This window comes from Armigeres subalbatus, chromosome 2, assembly GCF_024139115.2.
Source record: "Armigeres subalbatus isolate Guangzhou_Male chromosome 2, GZ_Asu_2, whole genome shotgun sequence".
NCBI classification, from domain to species: Eukaryota; Metazoa; Arthropoda; class Insecta; order Diptera; family Culicidae; genus Armigeres; species Armigeres subalbatus.
Genome location: NC_085140.1, coordinates 242,055,560 through 242,081,312, shown reverse-complemented (window position 1 = coordinate 242,081,312; position 25,753 = coordinate 242,055,560). Strand labels below are relative to the sequence as shown.

The 25,753-nt window shown below is 39.6% G+C and overlaps 2 protein-coding genes across 2 annotated transcripts in view; both read left to right on the top strand.

Moving 5' to 3' along the window:
* Window positions 1–1,924, top strand: part of LOC134209638 (uncharacterized) — a 93,780-nt gene extending 91,856 nt beyond the window's left edge. The window contains exons 11-13 of the mRNA XM_062685631.1: window positions 353–1,152; window positions 1,214–1,304; window positions 1,370–1,924. Of these exons, the coding sequence (XP_062541615.1) occupies window positions 353–1,152; window positions 1,214–1,304; window positions 1,370–1,510 (1,032 nt within the window). The 3' untranslated portion in view covers window positions 1,511–1,924. The remainder of the gene's footprint in view (window positions 1–352; window positions 1,153–1,213; window positions 1,305–1,369) is intronic.
* A 20,252-nt stretch (window positions 1,925–22,176) lies between these two features.
* Window positions 22,177–25,753, top strand: LOC134211995 (arrestin homolog). Its single transcript, XM_062689445.1, has 4 exons — window positions 22,177–22,457; window positions 24,027–24,837; window positions 24,900–25,029; window positions 25,108–25,753. The coding sequence occupies exons 1-4, from the start codon at window positions 22,349–22,351 to the stop codon at window positions 25,207–25,209; spliced, it is 1,152 nt and encodes a 383-aa protein (XP_062545429.1). The 5' UTR covers window positions 22,177–22,348; the 3' UTR covers window positions 25,210–25,753.

Here is a 25,753-nt window from a genome sequence, read left to right as displayed (position 1 = left end):
TGGTCAATCTGTCGTTCATTATTCATTTGAAACGTTTGTTTGAGAAAGTGCATACAGACCCCATTCGATTCTGGCTGGTTTATGTTGTAAAAATCGAATGGTAGATTTTGTAATCCAATCGATTCTTTAAAAATTCAAGAATCTAGACGTTTTTTTCTTGCAATTTATGGGTAAATAATTGAAAAAAAATTGCCTACCTGAATGGTTTTGTTGCCAAAATCGAATGAGTCTGTATATGACATTCTTTGGCCAAATATGTATAGTCACAGTATTTAGCCTATCGAAACCTAAATATAGAACAACGCCATACATTATATAATCTTGTGCAACAACCACTTTCCTCTAATTTCAGAATGCAGCGTATTTTATGCGAGATGTATCATCCTTTTACAAAGCAATGGTGGAAGTGATGCTCTCTATGGACGGTTCCTTGTTTTGGAAAAGCAAACCTGTTCGCAGTCTACTATTCGAAGGGCTGGACGACCCATTGCTAGACCTATTGAAAACCCTCAACCAGTCTTCTGTTCAAGTACCGTTCGACAAATTTGGTTGGTTTGTAGATAGAAATCTGAGCGACACTTATGATGGAATATTCACAATGAAAACGGGAGCCGATTCGCTGGAGGACACCGGAATGTTAACCTTGTGGAACGGCGAAAGCAATACGGGCATGTATCGAGGGAAATGTGGTGAAGTCAGAGGAACCACCGGTGAGCTATGGCCTGTTAGCCATAGCTTGAAGACCAACGTCACCATTTTTGCATCGGATGTTTGTCGTACGCTGACGTTGCAATACGGAGAGCAGATTACAATTCATGAAGTGGAAGGCAGCAAATATGTCGGCGATGAACAAGTGTTCGACAATGGAACCAAGTTTCCAGAAGCAGCCTGCTGGTGCAACTCCGATAACTGTCCAGATGTTAAATCTGGAGTTTTTAATGCATCAGCTTGTAAATACGGATCACCAACGTTTGTTTCCTACCCTCACTTTTATCTGGCAGATCAGTCATATCTGGATGCCGTTAGCGGGTTGAGTCCGAATAAATCTAAGCACCAATTTTACATTGCGATGGAACCACATACTGGGATTCCGTTGGATGTTCGTGCTCAGTTGCAAATAAACATGCATCTACAGCCGATTAAGGGCATCAAGTAAGAATATCGGGAATTTTGATTTTCAGAACTCAATACGAATATCATATTATTTCCGTAGGATGTATGAAAAAGTGCCAAATATGATGGTTCCAATGATGTGGTTTACACAACGGGCAACACTCACACCTGAATTGGCGGGTCAAGCTAAGGTTTGTAATTTTACACTATGTTGCAAATATCGCAAGGATTTCTGTCATTTTTTTTCTCTATTCAGATGGCTCTTGTGTTGCCAGCGTTGGGTATCTACATCGCCATATTCCTTGGCACGACGGGAACAATCCTGGTAGGCATATTCGCATTCATGTGCATCCGGAAGTGGAGCGCCGAGGTACCGTACGAAGAACTGCAGCGATGAGAAGTCGCTGTTGAAGCCATCACGCTCGACAGTGGACACAGCAATGGCATAGCAGTAACGTGATCTCACATTTAATAGAAAATGTGCGGGCATTCGTAATAGCAACTAATCCACCTGCTGGGATGTGAAGTGCCTTAAAGTGATAATCATAACTCGTAATTACAGCCTCATATTTTGCTCACTACATTAATTATTTCGGGGTTGGCGAGAACTGGTAACTGTACATAACACATGTAGAGATTTAATATAATACGACCAGTTGACAATGATTTTAAGTCTGAACCAAATGAGATAGGTAGATAGCAACAGTGCCAATTATTAATTACGATTAGAGGCTTGAAAATTGTAAAACAATTAGATACCGAATACTTTAGGTCTGTTTTAAAAAATATATATAATGGATTAAACTAAAAACATTTTTTACTGATGAACTGTACAGAGCAATTTTTGTTTTGCATAACCAATCTTCACCACTAAAACGACAATTTGCATAATTGGTTTAACTTTGCCCTGAAAACAAAAATTCTTCAGCAATTAAAAAATAATAATTCAAAAACGGTTCACCCAATCGTTTTGGAGTCTTCGACAGTTTTACTCTCCAATTCGCATAATAGGGGAGATCTCCTAGCGGAAAACACCTGCCAATAACGGATATTTCCCAAAACGACACTTGCAGAGACATTGTCGAAAACCGTGTTCGAATGATCAAATATAGATTGTATGAATCATCAATGATCATATTTTGTGTATATACAAGTAAACATACACCCCTATTCTTGTTTACGGACGAACGAAACTTTAGAACGAATGCAGTTCGTTCGAACCGTTTCCCCATTTGATTTTACTGGCGTAAACGAGAATGCGCATCAGCTTTCGTTCGAAAGCGCGTTCGTACGTAAACAAGAATAAGGGTGATAATCTGGATAATTAGAGAGTTTTTCTCCCCCTACTAGTTATTCATTTTCATTCAATAGGCGTGGTGAATTATTCATCTCTTACTAGGAAATTTTTAGGTTGGAAATTTTCTCGACATCCCTGCACATAAAAGTATCATCGTGTTAAAGTACCCTCATGATATACGAATGCAAAAATAGTTACCTCGAAATTATCCCGGTCTATCGTAACACTGCTTCCCAGGCGAGCGCTGCTATCGCGCTCGGTTCCCTCACTAGCATATACTTTGTCTTCGATGCACCACCATCAGTCCAACTTTTATTGCTTCACGTTTTAGGCGAGTGTACAGTTCTGCCACCTTTGCAAATGTTCGGCCGACTATGTCATCCGCGAAACAGAAAAAAATACTGGATCTGTTGAAAATTCCCGGCTGTTACGCCCGGCTATTTGCATGACACCTTCTAGCGCAATGTTGAACCACAGGTACAGTAAAGGTCTAGTCCGTTGTCGAGCGGCAGTCAACGAAGCTGTCTTAGATTCTGACAATCAGTTTGTGCATGCAATTATTTATTCATTACCAGACTAAGGCTGGAATGGCCTGTACAGTGCATAGAAGTCTTCTGCATTAAGAATGGTCCATGGCTGCATGGCCTCCGCAGTCTTCCAATTTTAACGGGGTGAATGATGGATGGTTCTCCCAACAGCTAATGCAATTCGTGGTTCATTCGCCTCCTCTACGTACCTTTCCTTTCGAAAACTCCCAGTACACGTTGCTCCTCCACGAGCATCGTTCAGGTCTCGTGTCCGTAGAGAACTACCGGTCTAATAAGCGTTTTGTAGATAGTCAGTTTGGTACGGCGGCGAACTCTATTCGATCGGAGCGTTTTGCGGAGTCCTAAGTACGTACGATTTCCTGCCATGATGCGTCTCCGAATTTCTGTGCTGCTATCGTTATCGAGGTCACCAGTGAGCCCAAGTACACGAATTCTTCAACCACCTCGATTTCGTCACCACCAATACAAACTCGTGTTGGGTGGCTTACGTTGTCCTCTCTTGAGGCTCTTCCTATCATGTGCTTCGCCTTCGACGTGTTGATAACTAGGCCAATTTTTTTAGCTTCGCTTTTCAGTCTGATGTAGGCTTCCTCTATCCTCTCAAAGTTACGTACCATAATATCAATGTCGTCGTCGGCGAAATCAAATAACTGGACGGACTTCATGAAAATCGTACCACTCGTGTCAATTCCGTGCCCTTCGTATTACTGCTTCCAAAGCGATGTTGAATAGCAGACACGAAAGACCATCACCTTGCCGTAACTCTCTGCGCGTTTCGAAGGGACTTGAGAATCCCCCTGAAACTCGAACTACGCACATCACCTTGATTAACCGCATCAGTTTATCCAAAAATCCGTTTTCGTGCATTAGCTGCCATAGCTGGTCCCGATCGATTGTATTATATGCGGCTTTGAAGTCGATAAATAGATTATGTGTGAGCACGTTGCATTCGCGGCATTTCTACAATACCTGACGTACGGCGAACACTTGATCTATGGTAGAGCTCTCACCCACAAATAAATTGGTGTTAGTCGGCGGAAAAAAATTGGGAGAGTACCTTGCAGGCTGAGTTCAACAATCTGATTGCGCGGTAGTTGCTACAATCGAACTTTTCGTAGATGGGACACACTTCGTCTTCCATCCACTCCTGCGGCAGAACCACATGCTCCCAAAACTTGATAATTACCCAGTGCAGCGCTCTAACCAGTGCCTCATAAGCGTATTTAAACAGCTCTCCTGGTAGTTGGTCAACTCCAGGGGCTTTGTTGTTTTTCAGCCGGCCGATGTCCTCCTGGATTTCCTGAAGATTCGGAGCCGGATGTCGTATGTGCTGCGCGCTTGCTCCCAGGTTCATTACGCCACCGTTGTCTGCCACATCGCCATTCAAGTCCTGTTCGTAGTGCTGCTGCCACCTGTGGATCACCTCACGCTCGTTGTAAAAAGGTTCCCGTTTATGTCATCACATATATCGGGCTGTGGCACGTGGCCCTTACGTGAACGGTTTAACTTCTCATAGAACATTCGTGCGTTATTAGCGCGGTACAGTTGCTTCGTCTCTTCACGGTCTCGATCTTCCTGCTGACACTTTTTCCTCCTAAAAATCGAGTTTTGTCTGTTCCGCGCCCGTTTGTATCGTTCTTTGTTCGGCCTCGTACAGTGTTGCAGCAATCTCGCCCATGCTCCATTCTTCTCCTCAACTAACTGCTTACAATTGTCGTCATACCAGTCGTTTTTCTGATCCGGAAGCACCGTGCCTAGTGCAGCGGTTGCGGTGTTTCCAATGGCGGATCCAATATCTCTCAAGCCATCTTCAAGAGACGCTGCGCCTAGCTGCTCTTCCGTTGGGACTGCCACTTTCAAACGCTGCACGTATCCTTGGGCTAGTCTACCGTCTTGTAGCCGCACAATATTAAGCCGCGGCGTTCGACTTCGACGCGTGTTGTACACCGTCAAGAGTTTTGAGCGTAGGCATACTGCAACGCGGTAGTGGTCTGATTGAATATGCGATACGTGCGGACTTTCGTGATATCGGAGAACGCTTCTTTCTCGTCATCGTGTCTCCCTTCGTGTGAACAGTGCACGTTGATTATACTAGTTTAAAAAACGGCCTTTAACCCTTAAAGGCGCAAGGCGATTTTTTTAGAATTCGTCGGAAATATTTTTAACGTAAATAACCATTGGAATTATTAACATTAAACGTATTTTCGGTTTGTTGTTTTAAAACAACATTGCGCATTTAAGGGTTAATCCTTAGATGGCACATCCTTGCGTTGATTGACTGCCACCCAATCACACGTTGGCGCATCTTGCTTAGCACTATGAAGCATGTTCCTAGCTCGCTGGTGGTGCCACAGCTTTTATAGAAGGTGGCCGCTCGATGCCCGCTTTTCCACAATTTCTGCCCTGTCCAGCAAATCGCTTGCAGCGCCACGACGTCAAAGTTGCGGGGATATAATTTATCGTAGATTATCCTGTCGCAACCGGCGAAACCTAGCGACTTGCAGTTCCATGTTCCAATTTTCCGATCGTGATCCTTTATTCGTCGCCTAGGTCTTCGTAATCTTGTAATATCAACGCACCCTCTGACCACAGCCTATCTGCGTTGATGTAAATACCGCTGAGCAATACGTCTACCGGGCAACACGTTCGATGGCTACTGCACTAAGATCTCCTTAGATGCAACCGGACCGAGATCTTATTTAAGGCTCCGAAAGGTCCCGTTTCGCAGTGATATGTTGCCATAAAATAGTTATTTATTGTCTTGCTTTTCTAATCCACAGGAACATTTAAATTTACTAATGATATTGATTATTCACGATGTGTCTAAATATGTGGCAAGTCAATTCATTCACCGATCAGATTAGAACGATCTCAGTGCAATTAAAATATAAACGAAATACGTACGAAATACGAAATTGTTATAATTCTGCCTTATTAATGGTTATAAAACATGCACATCTGCTGTTAACTTAACTATAAACATATCTTCAATACTTAATAAAAAGATATCTGTATTTAGTTTTCTATTATTGGTAAATATGAGGCCATATATACCTACTATTCAATCTATTCCAAATCGGATAAATTAATTCAGTTCCTAATTAAAAGCTTATCCTCGACGTCTTGGCTTTTTTTAGTCTCCACAATATGAATCCTTGTTCAATCATACATCTGTTCATATTAAAACTCAATCCTAACTGCCCCGAAATCGCTTTGACCACACCTCTGCCCCGAGTGCAGCCACCACATGCGATGTCCATTCCACCGCCCTGACGATCTCCAGAAGTATCCACCGATAAAACAATTCTATCGAACAATGCGTCAACCGACAATACTAGCACGACTCTAGCATAATGCAAATATCCATCAGCAGACGACATACAACACCACGCCAATGCCTCGCCAGCATCGCCGGACGCCGCATCGACCCCTAGAACTATCCGAAAACACCAGCGCGTCACCAGCATAATGCAAACAGAAATCGTTATCAGCTAACACGCGTCTACACCACACCAACCCCGCACCAGCACCGATTAATAAAACCAGCGAACACGCACTGAGCCACTAAGTAAAAGCGCCATAGCTGCGGGAACGGCACCACAAAGAACGATGCGGGACAACCATACCCAACAGTGCAGCAACGCACCGAATCGGGACGGCCTACACCCTCTCCTGCGTTGTGTGACGCTGAAAACATGCTCCGAACATTTGATACCTAAAATATAAAAATAATTTAACTATTTACACTTTTGGTCGATCCCGGCTGACATCCATGTTAAACAATGTGTTTCATGAGTGCTGATCATTCATGATAACGCACCGAATCGGGGAATAAAAGCAGTGTAACGCAGAGTTTAAACCCTCTCTAAGTAATGCTGAAAACCTAACTTTCAAAGAATTTGATTCGTGGAAACTAATTATCCTGAAATTGGTGCGTAGCACAACCTTTATTCGTCTCCTACAATTTTGCCGATTATATCGAGTCGCATTATCTCTTATATTGCTCGTAATTATTGGTTTTACAGGTGGCTTATTGGGCCTGCACAAACCTCCTGTCTCGTCGGAGGGCCGTCGTGTCAGGTCTTGTCGTGTCAGGACTTGGGCTTGTGCGCTTTGAGCGGCACTCGATCGCTTTGGTGGGGCCTACTTGCGGATACATGCAGCTTTTTATAGGAGTTTAACAGGGCCCACTGTCAAACCCTGGCCTGGGAAGGGATCATCAAGCCCTTGGACATAGTCCCTGCAGCCCCCGATCTTTATATGAAGACGTTAAATCACTTCGTTCGTATATAGGAAAGGGGCCCTCCTTAGTCTAGCGGTAAGATGCGCGGCTTATAAAGCAAGACCATGCTGACAATGGATTCCTGCTAAAGCAGGTATTTCCTGGGAAAACCACGGGATGCATTCGACAGGATAAGCTTTTCTCTAGAGGCCTGAATAAGAGAAACGCGAATAGAAAATATGACTCTGCCAACACTGCATTCAATCTTCTTCATCAAGGAAAGACACATGAAAAGGAAGAAATGTTTTATGTAGATAAAATCTCATAATCCGATATTTTATGTGTCCACATCATATAACAATAGAATACAATAAACAATGAAATTTCATTTCATAATCTATTAATGACTAACATATATTATTGCAAACTAATGTAAAATACATTCAATCTTGTTTATTGAAAAATGGCATAAAATCGAATTTGGCCGTTTTCAGTATTTGAGCCAACATTTTGGCTGCTTGACAGGTCTCCTGCTCGATTGGCTGCTGTTTTTTGACGGTTCGATTGGCGGAACATACAAAAGATATTTTAGTTACTAGATAAAGATTGTCGCTGTCGTTGCTGTCCGGAACATCTTTTGCTGGCGAGGATAGGGGAGCTAAATGTCAAAGAAGGAAAATCCATACGATTTGACAGCTTGGTACCCAACATGTTCCGGACAGCAGAACAAAGGGAACCGAAACGACAATCTTTATCTAGTAACTAAAATATCTTTTGAACATACCTATTCGCGTTTCTCTTATTCAGGCCTCTACTTTTCTCTATCAGTTAAGAAAATTAGTTTTGACGAAAAGCGCTTGCATTCTACGGAACCCATAAAACAATGTTTGTTTACAAAATAAGATACGCTCAAATCGCAAATCTGTCCCGATATACCTATGTATTCGCCTTGTCCAGGGATTGAGTCCTAAAAAGAAAGAGCAAGTCTCTCACTTATCATCTCTGTGTACATATACGATATGTAGCATACCGCGAGAAACTTTTTCGCAAGCTGTCATGATAGAGAACTGATTCGGGATGTTAAACCTACCCCATGATAAATTTCTTTTAGAAAGCTCCAAATGCGGGGAGCACTGGCTCTGATGATGCATTTCAACTTGTTTTATACAGATGTGCAGTAACCAACACGAAATTAGCGAAAACAAAGCGAGAATCGCCATTTTTCTGTGGGGGCTGCCTATCCGATTCTGTTTTCTCGCACCTGTATTGGCGATTAAAGGTTGCATGAAGAAGAAGAAGTCGAAGGATGATAATTGAAAAAAATTGCATGGGTAAGCATACGGGAAATTTTTTAAAACTCTTCTCAAAATTTCTGGAAGCAATTTAATTAAAAACGGAAAGCAGTACGGGGTTGAGTTTTGCCAAAAACTATTGATCTGTATCGAAGAAATCGAAAGATTCGATGCCAATTTGTTCAAAAACAGTTTTTTATTGTTTTCTCGAAATAGTGTTAAATGGATATAGGGGAGCGGTTCGCCACTTCATCTCATAGCTCCTATTTCCATATAATCAAAAACAAAGCAATGGTAAGGAATTTAGTTTGTTTATTATTTTTGTGATTTTTTTCAACAGTGAGCACGCATGTTGACAAGAAGAAGCGATGAATTTGGTGCCGTATTTCTTTGTTTAGCGATGAGATGGATATATGTACAGTGAGATGGAGATCGGAACATTTCCCCTAAGAAGTTTCTCAAACAAATGATTCAAATGTATCATCCTGTATTCAAATATATCATCTTCATGATATACGAATGCAAAAATGGTAACTCGGCTTAGAAACCTCAACTGTGGAAGTGCTTAGAGAACACTAAGCTGCAAGGCAGCAATGTCCCAGTGGGGGATGTAAAGCCAATAAGAAGAAGAAGAAAAAGTACTGAAAGTGCCATTGAAATTGAAATAGTTTTAGGTGGTGTTATGAACTCCCTGCAACAGGAAACATAAATAATACATTTAGTACATGCAGTTCCAAAAACAACAACATTGATCCGAAAGTAAAACAAATGAATCGGTCTCACATTCGTAGTACGGCGAAAACACGTGACTGTTTTCAGAAGGAAATGCTAATGCCTCTCCAAGGACATGGACTCTTTCGCTTATCATTCTTCTATTTTCTTGTTCAAGTTCAATTCTTTTTTTAGCTGTATTTACAAGAAACTGAAAAAATCGAATGCCGGAAGAAATTAAAATCCCTTTTAGCTGTTTTTGTGAAAAGCAAGTAACACCAATATTAGATGTATTAATGAATCCACTAGACTTTGAGAACTATAAAGATGATAAAAAACGATAAGTACATTGTGAGTAAATTCGCTAATAATAATCCTTATCAATTAAAAATACTTGCAGCATTTATGGATACACTGTTAGTGTCAACCCGTGAGCAACTTGACGTCTCCAGTACATTGTCAGTGTACCCCGAAAAATTGGTTCAGGTGGTTCTGTCAAACTTACTTATATCGCGAGCATTTCTCGATTATGGCGTAAAAGGTTAAAGAAAAACCTAATTTTGTTTTTATTATTTATTATAATATTTATTATAACACAATTGCATTACTCATTAGTTATTTTGGTATTGGCTCGTATATATTCAAGCATTACGGGGCTGGGTGCTTAAAATATAGATAAAACTACAACGTGGATTGTTGCTGGATTATTCGAAACAAGTATTTATAGGGGTACCAACCAGAGAACAACATGGCATCTGTAGTACGATACCAACTGTACCCCGAGATTTTGGTTTAATAAGTTTAATTGGTTCTGTCAAACTAGTGATTATCTGAATCATTTTATGAAAAAAGCGAAAAGGAAGGTAATGTCCAGTACTAAATACCGTGCCAAAAATCAATCCGAACTAAAAATAATATTAAGAAAGTGGCGGTAGTTGATGACTCTAAGATGACCGACTGAAGGTTGAAGGAGCGATTGCCAAAACAAATCAAATGGCGGTTTCATCGGTAGCGCTTAAATGTCGTATAACTTGGAAATTTATAAGGATTTCGCAGATAGAATATGTTATGTGAAGTAATAATGGGTAAACTGGGCTGGAAATACAGAGGAGGAAAGCAACGTTATTGGATAAATGGGCACGGGAGATGTTGCTTTTCAAAATCTATCTATATACAAATGAAATGGTCTGTGTTCTTATCCGCATAACTCGAAAACGGCTGGACGGATTTTCTTCATTCCTTTGTTATCTTTTCCGACGGGTTTATATGATATTTCCTTATGCGAAAATCACGGTTAGGTTGAGTAAATCGTGAAAAACTAAATTTGAGATTCGTATGGGCATTTTGCATGGGTAGTTCAGAACGCGCATTTTCGCCTACTATGCAGGACAACGTCTGCCGGGTCGACTAGTCTATATAATAAAAATAAGTTGAGACTTCCTTCCTGACGATTTAACTCGCGAACGGGTTGACCGATTTGCAAGATTTTCACCCTGATCGATTCGTTTTGGGATCCGCAAGGTTTGTATAGATAAAAAGTTGGTAAATTTGACGGGGAAATGGGACAAAAAACATTAGAATACAATTTTGGGTCAGCTGTTGAGGAAAACAAAACAAACGCACGGAAATTGATCTAGAGTGCGGTGCTGCAAATAGTACATTGTGACATTTGCAACACCCGGGCAAAGCTGGGTTTCTTTCGCTAGTAGCTTATAAAAATCTAACGCAAAATGGGTCATTCATCCTTATTATTTTTAATTTATAGTAAACCCCCGCGAAATATTTCTCTAGTTAATCCGATTGTCAAATCCATACAAATGAACCAAAATAAACCCACAGCCATTTGAAAACAGACAAGATAATATATTTAAATGAGTGTTTGTACTTTTTATTCTGGAAAAATCTGAATTAGTCGGACTAACGAGAGGCTTTCTTTGAGGGCGGGCTTGGTAGTCATATGGCTACTGCTTCTGCCTCATACGCAGGAGGTCGTGGGTGAAATCCCAGGTCCGTTCCATTCTCCTACTTTGTATCTTTCTCTTTATTCCTCATGTTCTAGCAATCGCTAGAACTGGAAATGGACTTCCATACCGTTTCCATTACTATTCCTATACGCTATACCTCCAACTTGAGTATTCTAACAGTAATCTGCTAGAATTGGAAATGAACTATAGAGCTCGTTTCCTACATCCAATTAGAAATTCCATCAGTTACCTTCTCCTATCTATCACATTGGCAGCTCGTTAACCAAGACGGACCCCTGCCTCTCCAACCTAACCCATAAATTCCAACAAATTCCGCATGAACTCGTGGCAAGTGCAGAGGTATATTCGGCTTGCAGTGGGCGAGTGATTGCATCATCATTTCCTCCCCTTTCCCTACATTGACTTGCATTCTGACGTGGCAGGCGCCAGTATGACCTAACAAATGAGATCACCAGTACTTGTACATTGAAGATGTGTGCTAGTCCCAAGCAAACATCTGTTGGTTCCCTGTGCAAGAACAGCTGATCTGGTCATAATGGAGTAGCAACTACGAGCAGTCAATCAAGCTCAAGCTCAAGCTAACGAGAGGCTTTCTTTGAGGTTAAAGTAGCCTTACACCTTGGGAAAACTTTCCGCCAGATGTTGGTCCCCTTGTCCCGTGTATTTTGAATGGAGCCGGGATAGTGATTAACCGCGCTCAATTTCAAATAATTCATGCCCAACATCGTATAATATGTAAAATACACGAAAAAAAAATCGCAAACCAAATTCGCGAGGTGTGAGGCTATCGTAATATGAAATTTTGGGTTGGAAAGTTTCCCGACTTCCCTCACGCAAAAAGATGGTGCAGTTGAAATTATTGTACCGAGGGTTAATTTAAGAATATGAACCGACGATTTTCTGCAGTCAACAAACCCGTTAAAACCGTAAATCATTACGCGCAGTGAAAATAAACTGTAGGAGTTATTTGTTTAATTAAAATGGCACATCGATTCAAATATGTACTCTACAAAACTATCCTTCGTTACGGAAAAAATCACATTTTGTTCTGATCCAAATGTGAATTATTACGTGTGTTTTAAAAAGAAACTACCTAGTCATGATAGTAGTATTAAATCAACCGCAAGTTCCTTTATTCTCGCATCTTATCATTTTATGATAATCAAGTTATGAAGCTGTATGATAAAGAATACATAATCATTTATACAGCTAATAAATTTAACTTCTTAGATTCAACTATTAAAACTGCATAGATCAGTGGGAACTTGTAGTCTAAAATTAAATGTGCGATATATAAAACAAATTTCTTTTTCCAAAGCAACAAATTTCAACATTTTAAGCATTGGAAGTTTTGTTCAGAAACTTTTAATTAATTGCAAATACCAATTCACCCCATCCATATGACGCTCCTGTCCGTTGTTTGTTGACAACAAATGACGAAACAAAAAAACATGGTTTCTACGGAGGAAAAGTGTGGCGGCAGTGTAGGATGACCCATTGTTTAGGTTTCGAAGCGCCATCTGCGATTTGCAAGTGGGTACGCGAAACTAACGCCAAATGTCAAGTTGTGGGGGGGTTGGTTAGTGTAGACAAAGGTAACTTTGGATCTCATAGCGGTGCTATGACAGTACGGTTGATAGTGGCACAAAAGCTCCAGTATACTGCCGCTAATCGCAAGTCGAGCACATCGGTATATGGAGCTCGACTTGCGGTTAGCGGCAGTATAGCACAATAGAAAAAAGGAGGTATTTTTGGCCAAAATTATGAATCCTGCAATAAATGGTGGAATTCATCATAAAAACGTAGATAGAAAAGAAAAATATTATTACTGTGACTTCAATGGGGTATGACCAATTCACTATCAAACAAAATTGAACTTTTTTTTGTCCCTTCAACAATTTTCAATGTACCGTCAACTGGGGGGAAGATGATCATTGAGGTGAAGATGATCATTTGATGTGTCAGTCAAAAGTGCCAAATTTTTTTATGAAACGGTAGTCAACAATATTCTCCGTTCAAGTAATGTTACCGCTAGGTAGAAATCCGAGTTTTTCGATTATAATCATGAAAATGTATTTTGTGGAAGAAAGAGAGAGATAGTCATAAATGACGCTATTTTCGTTTCAAATATTGACTTCGTAGACTTCTTTACGTAGTAAATTCAACATTCATACAAATAACCTAGTGTATTTTGACTACTAGGTCATAATGATTTTAGTAGAGCTGTCTTGATCAACTTCACCCCAAACCAGATTACTCAAAAAATGTGTGATAATTTAATTTATTTTAATAAATGCGAATGCATTTCAGAAAACTAAAGTTGTTGATTATTGCAACATATAGCAGTACTTGTTTTGAAAATATTTGTTTCGATTTAAAATGTAAACACACATTGTTATTGCATGTTTTGTCTTAAAAATGATCATCTTCCCCCCAGTTGACGGTACTCAATACATTTTTTTACGCTGAATTCAGATGCATATTCAGATTTTCTGTAACACGTTAAGTTTTTGAGATAAACAGATTTTAATTCACAAAAGTACGTAGGGGAAAAGACGGCTTTGGCAGGTTTTGTTCTATTATTGGCAGGGGGGTTTTTGTCGGCCGAATTTTATGAAATTTTGCCACAATATTCTTTGACATGCAAAGAATGTTTAGGCCAAATTTGAACATAATCAGTCATAAAAAAAAACATAGAACAAAACCTGCCAAAGCCGTCATTCCCCCTATTTCCATAGAAAAATGATTTTTCTCCTCTGCAAAGCTGAATTTCTCACTTTGAGAATATAATTTGCAATTCATAGAAAAAAACCTTTTAGAACGCATATTGGTTGTTGGATTTTATTTGGCACGTACATTTGTTGTGAAAAACGAAATTTAATTCACAAAAGTACGTATTTTCAAAGAAATTTGATTTCGCTCCTCTGAAAAGCTGAATTTCGGCTTCTCACTTGGAGAATATAATTTGCGTTTCATAGAATGGGCCTTAGAAAAGACATGGGTTGTTGGATTTTATTTGGCACGTAAATTTGTTGTGAAAACGGAATTTAATTCACAAAAGTACGTATTTAAAAAGAAATTTGGTTTCTCTTCTCTGAAAAGCTGAATATCAGCATCTCACTGTGTGAACAAAGTTTGAATATTATAGGATGGGCTTTGATGAATGCACAAGATATGTGCAAAATAAATTTCAATAACCCATATGCATTTTGCAAGGCCCATTCTATGAAATGCAAATTTTAATCCAAAAATGAAAAGCCGAAATTCAGCTTTGACGAACAGAGAAACCAAGTTTCTATGAAAATACTTTCTTTTGTGAATTTAATTCCGTTTTTTACAATCAATGTACTGCCGCGATTCGCATAAGAGTCCCATGTCGATTTTCGAAGATTTTGATTTCATTTCAGAAATAAGCTTAAAATGAACTTATCTTTTAGAAAAACTTATGAAATAATAGGCTTTGTTCTATAAATTTGAAAAACAAAACCCATTTGTGTTGTCCCATCTTGCTATTTATTTGCATAATAGTCACATTCCAGATTTTGATACACTTTTGCAGAAAAAAATAAATATAATTATGGTCCATTTAATAGTTCCATAGCAATGCATACAGATAAAGCACAGACAAACAGACATAACACTCGTCGAATTTCCATCGTTCACTGATTAACTGGTGAATTCAAATAATTATTTGTTGGCCAATCGATCACTCGTGGCGCGCGCATCGTTTTTGCTCGAGCTTGACGTTTGCTCACTACCGCCATCTGGTTCGTGATTTGCCCAACTAACTGAAATCAACAGATGTCGTTAGTGTTTGAACGACGATGAATTTGATGAGTAAATGTTCAATGTGTTATGTCTGTTTGTCTGTGGATAAAGAATATTATGCCAAATTTTCAGATAGATTGCTGGTTTTATCAATTTATTAGATTTTTTTGAATTTCTTCATGTTAAACAAGTTTGAAAAATTCAACGGCATATTTCTCAAGTTGATGAAAACTGCCATGGGACGCTTATGCGAATAGGGGCAGTGTACGTGCCAAATAAAATCCAACAATCCACATGCATTCTAGAAGGTCTATTCTATGAAATTCAAATATTATTCTCAAATCGAAAAACCGAGCTAGGAAAATCCAAACCATATGTATTCTGCAAGACCTATTCTACGATATTCAAACTTTATTGTCAGTGAGAAGCCAAAAATTTAATATTGCAGAGCAGAGAAACCAAATTTCTTTGAAAATACGTACTTTTGTGAAACAAATGTACGTGCCAAATAAAATCCGACAAACCATATGCGTTCTACAAGGCCTATTCTACGATATTCAAACTTTTTTTTTTTATAAGTGAGGAGCAAAAATTTAACTTTGCACAGCAAAGAAACCTAATTTCTATAAACAAAATACGTAGTTTTGTGAATTAAAACACGTTTTTCTCAAAAACTGGGCGTGTTACAATGACTGAATTCAGCGAAGAAAAATCTTGTAAGTACATTGAAAATGGTTGAAGGTAGTGAAATACTGTTGACTAGTGTTATCGGCATAGTATCAATTTTTATCATATTCTACAACCGGTACCGGTTTAACGGTATATACGTGTCACAGACAATTGCAACAGAGATATCCTAAAATGATAAAAAAGCACTATTACCTTCTGGTGTTGGAAATTCACTAAGTAGAACTAATTAAAATAACAAAGGAAGGTAGAAGCGTCATAGTGTGGCATCAACGAAATATAATTTTATTTATTTGATATTACATTAAAATAATTATAAAAAGGTATTGTGGCAAGGAGTTATTCACACTATTCATCTAACATGTTATGGTTGAATCTATAATTCGTAATGTCAAAATTGTAAATTTTCACCCCTTTCCTTCTCACTACGTAACGCTTTTTATATGATAGGTGATTTTTTTTTCTTTATTCAGGAGCAACGTTAAGACATAACCCTCACCCTCAAAATGTTATGTAAATTGTGTTCGTCGCCAAATTCAATTAAAGTGGCATTATTGAGTAACTCAGATGAAAATTGAAAAAAAAGTTTACCAAAAAACCTGATTAATCCTCCTAACGGTGATGTTGTCTTTCTCGTGCATTATAAAAAATGTATTTTGGTCATAACTTTTGAGCACATAGTTCAGAATTTTTCAAATTCATGTATCTTACAAAATGGAAAATTTGGGCAGAATTTTATTCATGGTCCTCAAAGCTTAAGAGTTCAACAGTGTAGTGCATAATGCTTTACTGCGGGGTATTGCGGGGTACCAAACTGTTTTGTCCGTTCAATATTGCGTAAACTATGCTTTTACAAAACCAATAAAAACTAAACTCTGAACGGAGCTATTATTACATTATCAAGCCTATTGCATAGATCTGTTTAAGAGCTTTGTAACGATATATGAATATGTTACTTTTGAGACTAAAATATGGCAAAGCTGCCTGTTTTCCCAAAAAAAACGTAGGAAGGGCCAGTTTGCACACCACCCCGCCCCCTCCCTAAAAAATCTATAAAATAAAAACCGTTCTGACTGTAAAAATATAGGTTATAACCTGTGTATTAGGGTGGTTCAAAAAATCGATTTTGCTCCACAGTGCTCGTCTGATTCTATGCCATGTTCTGAGTGTCCTCTGAAAATTTGAGCTCATTTGGATAAAAACTGATTTAGCACAAACCGTTTCAAGTTTGCATGCAAATTAGTATGGAGAAATTTATTTTTTCATTATACTGTTAATGACGTTCCCCCATTAAGCGCAGGTTAAAAGAAAACCTACACAGCTTAAAGGAATACTCAACACCTTTAACCCAACGAAAATCGCAAGTTGATTAATCGCCCCAATAATTAGTAATCGAATTTAATCTATACCGTAGTTTTCTGGAGCTAATTGCATAACCCATCAACAGGCAACATTGCTGCTCGTGGCGCGAAAGATAGCACACACAAATTCAGGCTACTATGTTGCACTGCACATTTCAGTGATGCCCTCAAAGAAGTTTAACGATCATGACTAAAGATTCGCAACCTGTCTTAAAATCGATTACTAATTATTGGGGTGATTAATCAACATGCGATTTTCGTTAGGTGGAAGCTGTTGAGTATTCCCTTTTGCTATGTAGGTTTTCTTTTAACCTGCGCCTAATGGGGGAACGTCATTAACAGTATAATGAAAAAATAAATTTCCCCATACTAATTTGCATGCAAACTTGAAACGGCTTGTGCTAAATCAGTTTTAATCCAAATGAGCTCAAATTTTCAGAGGACACTCAGAACATGGTAAAGAATTGGATGAGCACTGTGGAGCAAAATCGATTTTTTGAACCACCCTACTGTGTATTCATCACATTTTACACGCCCAAATCGAGCCTTTTGGTAGTTTTGGCCACTTCTTTATATGGGACTGTTCTATTGTGTATAGGTGCGAAATAATCAATTTTATTAGGAAAAAATATTGTTTTCAATATGTATAGCTTTTCAAGCAAACTTTAAAAATAAATTTAACTCTGCAGCATATATATTCCACTGTAGATCTTTCCACCAACCACAACTAATGGTACAACTACGGTGACTCATCTAGGGAAATTACTGAAAGTTACTGCAAGTAAGCTCTGTCGTAATAGACATGTTAAACTCAATGAATTAGATTTAAAACAAAACTGGTGAACAAAGCCGTAGCTTCCTCAGATGACGACAATTGTAGGCAAACAAACTTTAGGTACAAATTGTGTAATTGCCCAACGCAAAGCAGCTTACAGTTTATAGAAAACAGTTTTTTCAAGTGCGTCATAATCTGCTATGTAATTCTTGACACTGCCAACGTGGAAGGAATTTTAAAATGTTATACATCAATGCGCTACGTAGAACTATGTAGTAGTTTTACACAGTTGAAAATTTGTTTGAATTTTACGTTTATTTCTATGAATTTATTTATTTACCAATGAATATGAGATAGTATCGGGCTACAAATTGGTGGGTTGACATCAAGGAAGGAGCGCCCAACATATGTAGCTCTCGTCCCCACTCGTTCTTATTTCATGCTTCCATGGGTCGACCGATGTCAAAAGACTGCCAGCTAAGGGTTGCGTACATCAGCTAGAGTGAAAAGATACGCCTCGATGGTATGTTCACCAGGAGGTGGGGCTCAAACAGCGTCTGCCTGGTACCTAGCGACTCATTAACGAAACGCTGTATTGTGTCAGCTATACCTAATATGCTAGCTCCAGCAGCACGATGTAGGTAACGCGACCCCGGTAAGGTAGCTTACTGAAGCCTCCCAAATACCACGAAAAATGGAGATAGAAGAAGAGAACGTTATTCTTGGCAACCGACCCGGAAACGAAATAACCCGAGCAGGAGAAATTACCTCAATAATACCTCATTTTGTAATTGATACCATACTCTGTTATGAACTAGGCTTGCATAAGAGGTGAAATACCAAAAAATAATATGCACAATACTTCAGGCATATCAGTGTTATCGATGTGCGGACATTCAGAGGCCCGAACATTGACTGATCACTCAACTGTATGGAACGAAAGATCTCGGCGAACGATGCGTTACAATATTCAACGATTGTCGGCGGAAGTAGTATCGACTGAGTGCCACCAAAAGCTTGACGAACGGATAAGTGATTAATTGTTTTTCTTTTTCCGCCATTGCATGAGTATGTATCTTGTGTACACTATGTTCAGGCAGTCATGTTTCCCACCCGAAAACATCCTTGACCGGACCAAGAATCAAACTCACCATCTCCGGATTTGCAATCCTACGCCTTTCCATTAGCATTAGCATTAGCATTGTTACGGTGTAATTCGTAGATTGGACACTAGTGATACTCATGTTTTACTTTTGAGATCCTTATCTAGAATGCTATCAAAAATCAAGAAGGGGAGTGGTCCTTGATTCCAGTCTAACAAAAATAACAAAAGCATGAGGGCTACTACTCCTGGCCACGCCCATCTTCACCGTAACTAGGGAGAGGAAGGAAGTGTTGATGTAGTACTTACTTAACGAGAGGCCACCGACTTAGCGACACCCTCATAAGTACCACGGAGTTGGATAAGGAGGAAGGTAATCGTTGGGTCAGGATTTGCCTGTAGCTGGCAATGTAACCGTGGTAGATCTTACCCCGTAACACACCACGTAAAGGTGTCTACCCAGGCAATCCTACGCCTTTCCTCGCAAGAACTAAATTAGATTTATTTATTTATTATCAGACTAAGGCCGGAGTGGCCTGTGCTGCACATAAAAGTCTTCTCCATTCAGCTCGGTCCATAGCTGCACTTCGCCAACCACGCAGTCTGCGGAGGGTCCGCAAATCGTCCTCTACCTGATCGATCCACCTTGCCCGCTGTGCACCTCGCCTTCTTGTTCCCGTCGGATCGTTGTCGAGAATTATTTTCACCGGATTACTGTCCGACATTCTGGCTACGTGCCCGGCCCACCGCAGTCTTCCGATTTTTGCGGTGTGAACGATGGATGGTTCTCCCAACAGCTGATGCAACTCGTGGTTCATTCGCCTCCTCCACGTACCGTCCGCCATCTGCACCCCACCATAGATGGTACGCAACACTTTCCTTTCAAAAACTCCTAGTGCGCGTTGGTCCTCCACGAGCATCGTCCAGGTCTCGTGTCCGTAGAGAACTACTGGTCTTATAAGCGTTTTGTAGATAGTCAGTTTGGTACGGCGGCGAACTCTATACACATTAATAAAGCACAAAAAAAAAAAAATGCGGCGAACTCTATTCGATCGGAGCGTCGAACTAAATTAGATGTTGAACCTATTTTTAGAGGTATAGGATTTTCCTATTTAAATATAATTTAACGAAAATTGGTTGAATTCATTAATTAATGATATTTACGCACATTGTAAACTAGCATTTCAAATATCAGGCTAATTGTTTAAGGCGACTCACATCTCACAACTCACTTCACTCATAAACTGACAAATATATTGTGTCAATGACATTAAAAGGAGAATGATGGGAAAGAAAGAAAGGTAAAAAAGACCGATGATCGAGGAGTAATGGGGGTGGGAAAAAAAGATCTTGTATTGAAGAATTCTGGATTGGAATCCAGGGCAAACGACCGAGAGAAGTCGCAGCTCTGGAATGCTACCGGAAGATCTATTGCCGAGACTTGTGGATGGTAAGCTTACCGCAGTTGCCACTCCACACGCTTCGGACCGCAATGACCAAAGCTGAGGAGGTGAGGGGTTTGGGCAAAGACTGATGGGTTGATTCCCGCTTGTCAAACCCTCATATCCGACGCGTCATTGCCGGCAGTGTGTACGCGGAACGTCGAAATTTGGACCCCGTTTCCCGTCATACCTTTATTACTCACAGTAGCCAATATAACCATCTAAATGCCATCTTTCTTCTCCTGCATTTATGTCATGAGCTCCAACAAGCCGCAACGATTTTTTTTGTTGGGGCGTAGAACCACTGCGTCCATTGAGTTGAACTTTTGTGGTAATCCGCAACGATAACACGCTCCCTTTTGATTGATGTATCGCTAACTAGAATATATGTATGTTAAAAGTAATGGTGCGTTTTTCTGAATTAGTCTTGGAAGAAGTTCTTGGTCATCCTGTTTCGGTCCACTTTGTGCAAATTTGTAGATTTTAGAGATAGTGTGCTTTCCCGAGTACGCCGAGTAATTCGTGAACTAACCGTTTGTCATACGTTGTCCCGTTGAGTGTGACAGCCCGCCAAGGATAAGAGTTACAGGCCATAGATATATCAAGGGAAACCAGCTCCTCATGGTTCTCCAAGGATCTGGTCTATGGACACGAAGTCTGTTGGTACCGCTCCCAGAGCGGAAGGCATGTCTCCTGCTATCAGAATGGTCGGTTCTCTGCTAGAAATTCATAAGCAATCTGTTGACCAGCCTCTCCCTGGGACTCTGTGGGAACTTCGATTTATTAGAGAGAACCCGAAAGCCACTCGCTGTTGATGCCGTCGAGGAAGGCGAATCTTTCACCGGTTGGCAAGCGCTTTTTAGCATTGGGTATCCTATTTCATCTGGTCCCGTGGATTAGCCCTTGACTTTGCGCAAGGCGAAGTCTAGTTCATCTAGAGAAAACACTGGTTAAAGTCCTGGCCGGTAGTATGAGGAACCTGCTAAGCAGAAATCACGAAGGCAGGGTAAAGATATTCATTGTGGAAGAAGGCTGGATACTCTCCGTAGGATGACTGAACTAGAAAGTCGTCACCCAATGCATCGACTACTAGTACCGGGTCACGCTGGACTACACCATTGACTCCGTTGCAGCGTCTTTACACGAAAATGGATTTTTTATATAAAAATCTTCTATGCTACGTTACGCTTCGGGGGTACTACGGAAGGGTTCTCAAAAACATTTTTCGGGATACGTAATATTTTAACAGACCCTTAGATTTCGATTTCGTCAGTGTTAGATCCGTTTTATGGTTAATTATAACTTTGTAATGTTTTTGATCAGTCATTGTTCAATAATAATCATAGTATGTAAATCCTTCACAAAAGCCAGGTTCTGTCTCTTAGCGCTTAACTTTCATTCAAAAGACAAATACGAACGGGTGATACGGGTGATAAGTACGATACGGGTGATGAAGTGAAATAGGGAGATATCTTAAACTGCATGGCAGATGTCTGAGCCCACGAAATTTCTTATACGACATTAGCGGCCCGAAGATCACTAAGCCAAGTACATATTTGGTATCATGTTCATCCTGGCTTCACATAAAACAACATAATATTATTATGAATAATTTCTTAGTGTGTAAACGCTTCAACAAAATATCACGTCATTTAATTACATTCCACCAGCTATCTTTATATTTTCACCAAAATGCACCTTTTGCCTTGTTTACATGTAAAACGAATACAATCAAAAGGACAACGCACGACAACCCGAACCGCGGTCACAATAATTGGATGAAGCATTCCTCAACGTGAGAAAAATGGTTTACGTCGGAGAAAATTGCAAAGCAGGAAATAGTATAAAGGTAGGCGTAATTAGACTGAAGGCTTCAGTTTGCGTTCAACAACGGTTGTCAGTCTTATCGATAATCTGAAGGAAGTGAAAAGCAATAATTCAAACTAAGCAAATAACTACATTTTTGAAAACTAAAGCCAGTGCCAATAAAAGTGATATTGAAACGTAACATAAATTTTTACCTGCTAAAAACTACCCACTTGAAAATGGTGTTTAACTTCAAAGTCTTCAAGAAGTGCTCCCCAAATGGCAAGGTCACAATCTATATGGGAAAACGTGACTTCGTCGATCACGTGGCAGGAGTGGAACCGATTGGTGTGTATATCGAACGTCACCTATCTAAACGGATAAAGAAGTGGGAAAACGATACATAATTGAATTAACGGGATTGCACCCCACAGGCACTCGATTACGATTGGGAAACCTGAGAAAATATGTAACATGTGACTTGTAGTGATTATGGATGAAGCCAACAAAGTGAAATCAATTGAAATTGTGACTTTTTTGTGTGACTTTATAAAAACCGAAAGTAGGATAAACAATTCCACAATTTCAGCATTGTTTTGGCTGAGAGCATTTAATTATAAAGTTGATATTATAAGCTATGAGGCTATCAGCATTCAAAATATATAAATATCGATAGGGTAAAACGTCCTATCGTTGTTGTATGTTCTTATGTTGCGGTAGTGTTCAAATAGTCCATTCTGGATGTAATAGCATTAAAAACAATTGTGGATACGCTAAAACTCATCGAATTAACGACTAGGACACCTTTTGTTTGACAAAATTCCGTTCAAAATTATAAAACATCAACATGTTTCATTAAAAATTTGAATCCTTTGAGACTATCATTGCGGTAGTGCTAAGATCCTATTGTTGTGGTATCGATTTCCATAAGAATTGCATACAATACCGCAACAATAGGACTGACCTTGAAAAAATATCGCAACGATAGGCACCTGCGTCCTATTATTGGGGTAGTTTGTTTTTATTGTGATAAAAATAAAACATATGTTTAGCACAATTGACGTAATATTTACGAATCTATAGTTAACGAGCAACCTATTCGACTACCGGAATGTAAAAAAAACCAACATGTAATTTTTAAAGAATTTTTGAGATTAATTTTTGTTTGACACGATGCTTAATCCCTCCATAATAGGTCGTTTTATCTTACTAAACAGCTACCACGTTGTCGTCATCGAGATTACATCTATGTGTATATTTATTTAAATAATCAAAAATATGTTCAGTTTTACAGTAATTTTAAAATTTGGAGTTGGGTAGGAGTTGATGATGGAATCTCTCGCCCACTGCAAGCCGAGACTACCTCTGCACTCGGAACGAATTTATGCGGAATTTCTTTGAAATCGGGTGGTTAGGGTTTTACTGCAGAGGCTCGTGGTAGTTAATGAAAAGGTGGTATATTCTAATTGGAGGCAGAAACGAGCTTTTTCATTCATTTCGAATTCTAACAGTAAACTGCTAGAACTAGTCAAGTTTGAGGTATCGTATAGGATACAAGTTGGAAACGATATTAAAGCCCATTCTAGCGATTGCTAGAACATGAGAAATATATGGAAAGATACAAAGTAAGAGGATTGGAACGGAATGCGTATGAGCCAGAAGTAGTAGCCATATGACCACCAAGCCGGCACTCTGGGCAGGCAGCATACTGTGCAAATCCGAACCTTTGCAAAAACTTTCTGAAACAAAAATGTTATGCAACACCTGTGTTAGGTGAAAATTAATCTGACCTTGTTCCCCTATTGATTCAACTTGAGAGAAGAGTTTGCTTGTTTGTTTTGATCCTGGTTTCGAAAAGTTGTATCTTTAGGATCCAATCGAAGACGAAGAAACAATGTAACTTTCCCAATATTTCAGATGGTATCGTTGTCTTGGATGATGAATATATTCGTGATCAGCGTAAGGTCTTCGGTCAAATCATCTGTAGCTTCCGTTACGGTCGCGAAGAAGATGAAGTCATGGGATTGAATTTCCAGAAGGAACTGTATTTGGCTTCCGAGCAAATCTACCCACAGCCGGAGAAATCTGGAAAGGAACAAACTAAGCTACAGGACCGTCTGTTGAAGAAACTGGGACCAAACGCGTTCCCATTCACCTTCAACATTTCTCCGAATGCTCCATCTTCAATTACTTTGCAGCAGGGTGAAAAAGACCAGGGAGAACCGTGCGGAGTGTCGTACTACGTGAAGATCTTTGCCGGTGAGTCCGAAACTGACCGAACTCATCGTCGCAGCACGGTCTCCTTGGGAATTCGCAAGATTCAATTTGCCCCGACGAAGCAAGGTCAGCAGCCGTGCACCGTAGTGCGCAAGGACTTTATGCTGAGCCCTGGAGAACTTGAGTTGGAGGTCACGTTAGACAAGCAACTCTACCTGCATGGAGAACGAATTGGCGTTAACATTTGCATCCGTAACAATTCGAACAAGGTGGTTAAGAAGGTTAAGGCCATGATCCAACAAGGCGTTGATGTAGTGCTGTTCCAAAACGGAAGCTATCGCAATACAGTGGCCTCAATGGAAACTAGTGAAGGTTGCCCAATTCAGCCGGGATCTAGCCTTCAAAAGGTTATGTACTTAACTCCATTGTTGGCTTCCAACAGGCAAAGGCGTGGCGTTGCTCTAGATGGACAAGTTAAGCGCCATGAACAATGCTTAGCTTCAACTACTCTGTGAGTATTTAGAATTCTCGAAAACCAAATCAATAGATCGGCTAATAATAATTTTAAAACAGGCTGGCTCAACCGGATCAACGTGACGCCTTCGGTATCATCGTGTCCTACGCTGTGAAGGTGAAACTATTCCTTGGTGCCCTTGGCGGAGAGGTCTCTGCTGAGCTACCTTTCGTTCTTATGCACCCTAAAGTAAGATGTATTCCATATGTCATATTTTTTTAATATTGCTTCAAATTAATAAATTTATATTGCTTATTTTCTGTGCAGCCTGGTAGCAAGGCCAAAATCATCCATGCCGATAGCCAAGCCGAAGTTGAAACCTTCCGGCAGGATACCATCGACCAACAAGCGTCGGTTGATTTTGACTAAATTCAGCATGCTGGTTTGAATAAACAGGAAAAGGGAACCTAGCCCAAGCCGATCACATCCTATATGGACACTACAACCTCTGCTAGAACGCAGTAAACAACCAGAACGCTAAAACGAACGAACGATACCTGAACACCAACCACTATAACCTTCATCATTTGTTTTATAATTCAGCCAAACACACCAGTGCTATTTATTTTTTGCTTGATTTAATAGTTCCAACCACAAAAACACTACAATATTTGTTAAATTATTTCAATAATGTAATATTTTTTGCAGTAAACAGAGTTTTAAACAGATTCAGAAATTGTAAAACACAATAAAATATGATTCGACGATGGCCATCGGAAAAAAACTGATTTATTTAATCTCACATTTCTTCAGCATTTGAGGAAACTCATGCACATAATGAACGGATACCTACAAGATTATCTTACAAGTCTGTGAAAGTACCTTAAAAATCTCTCCGAAATCTCGACAAATACAAAATTGCGAAAAAGAATTTACTTAGAAAAACTGTATAATAAGCACCGGATTCAGGAGT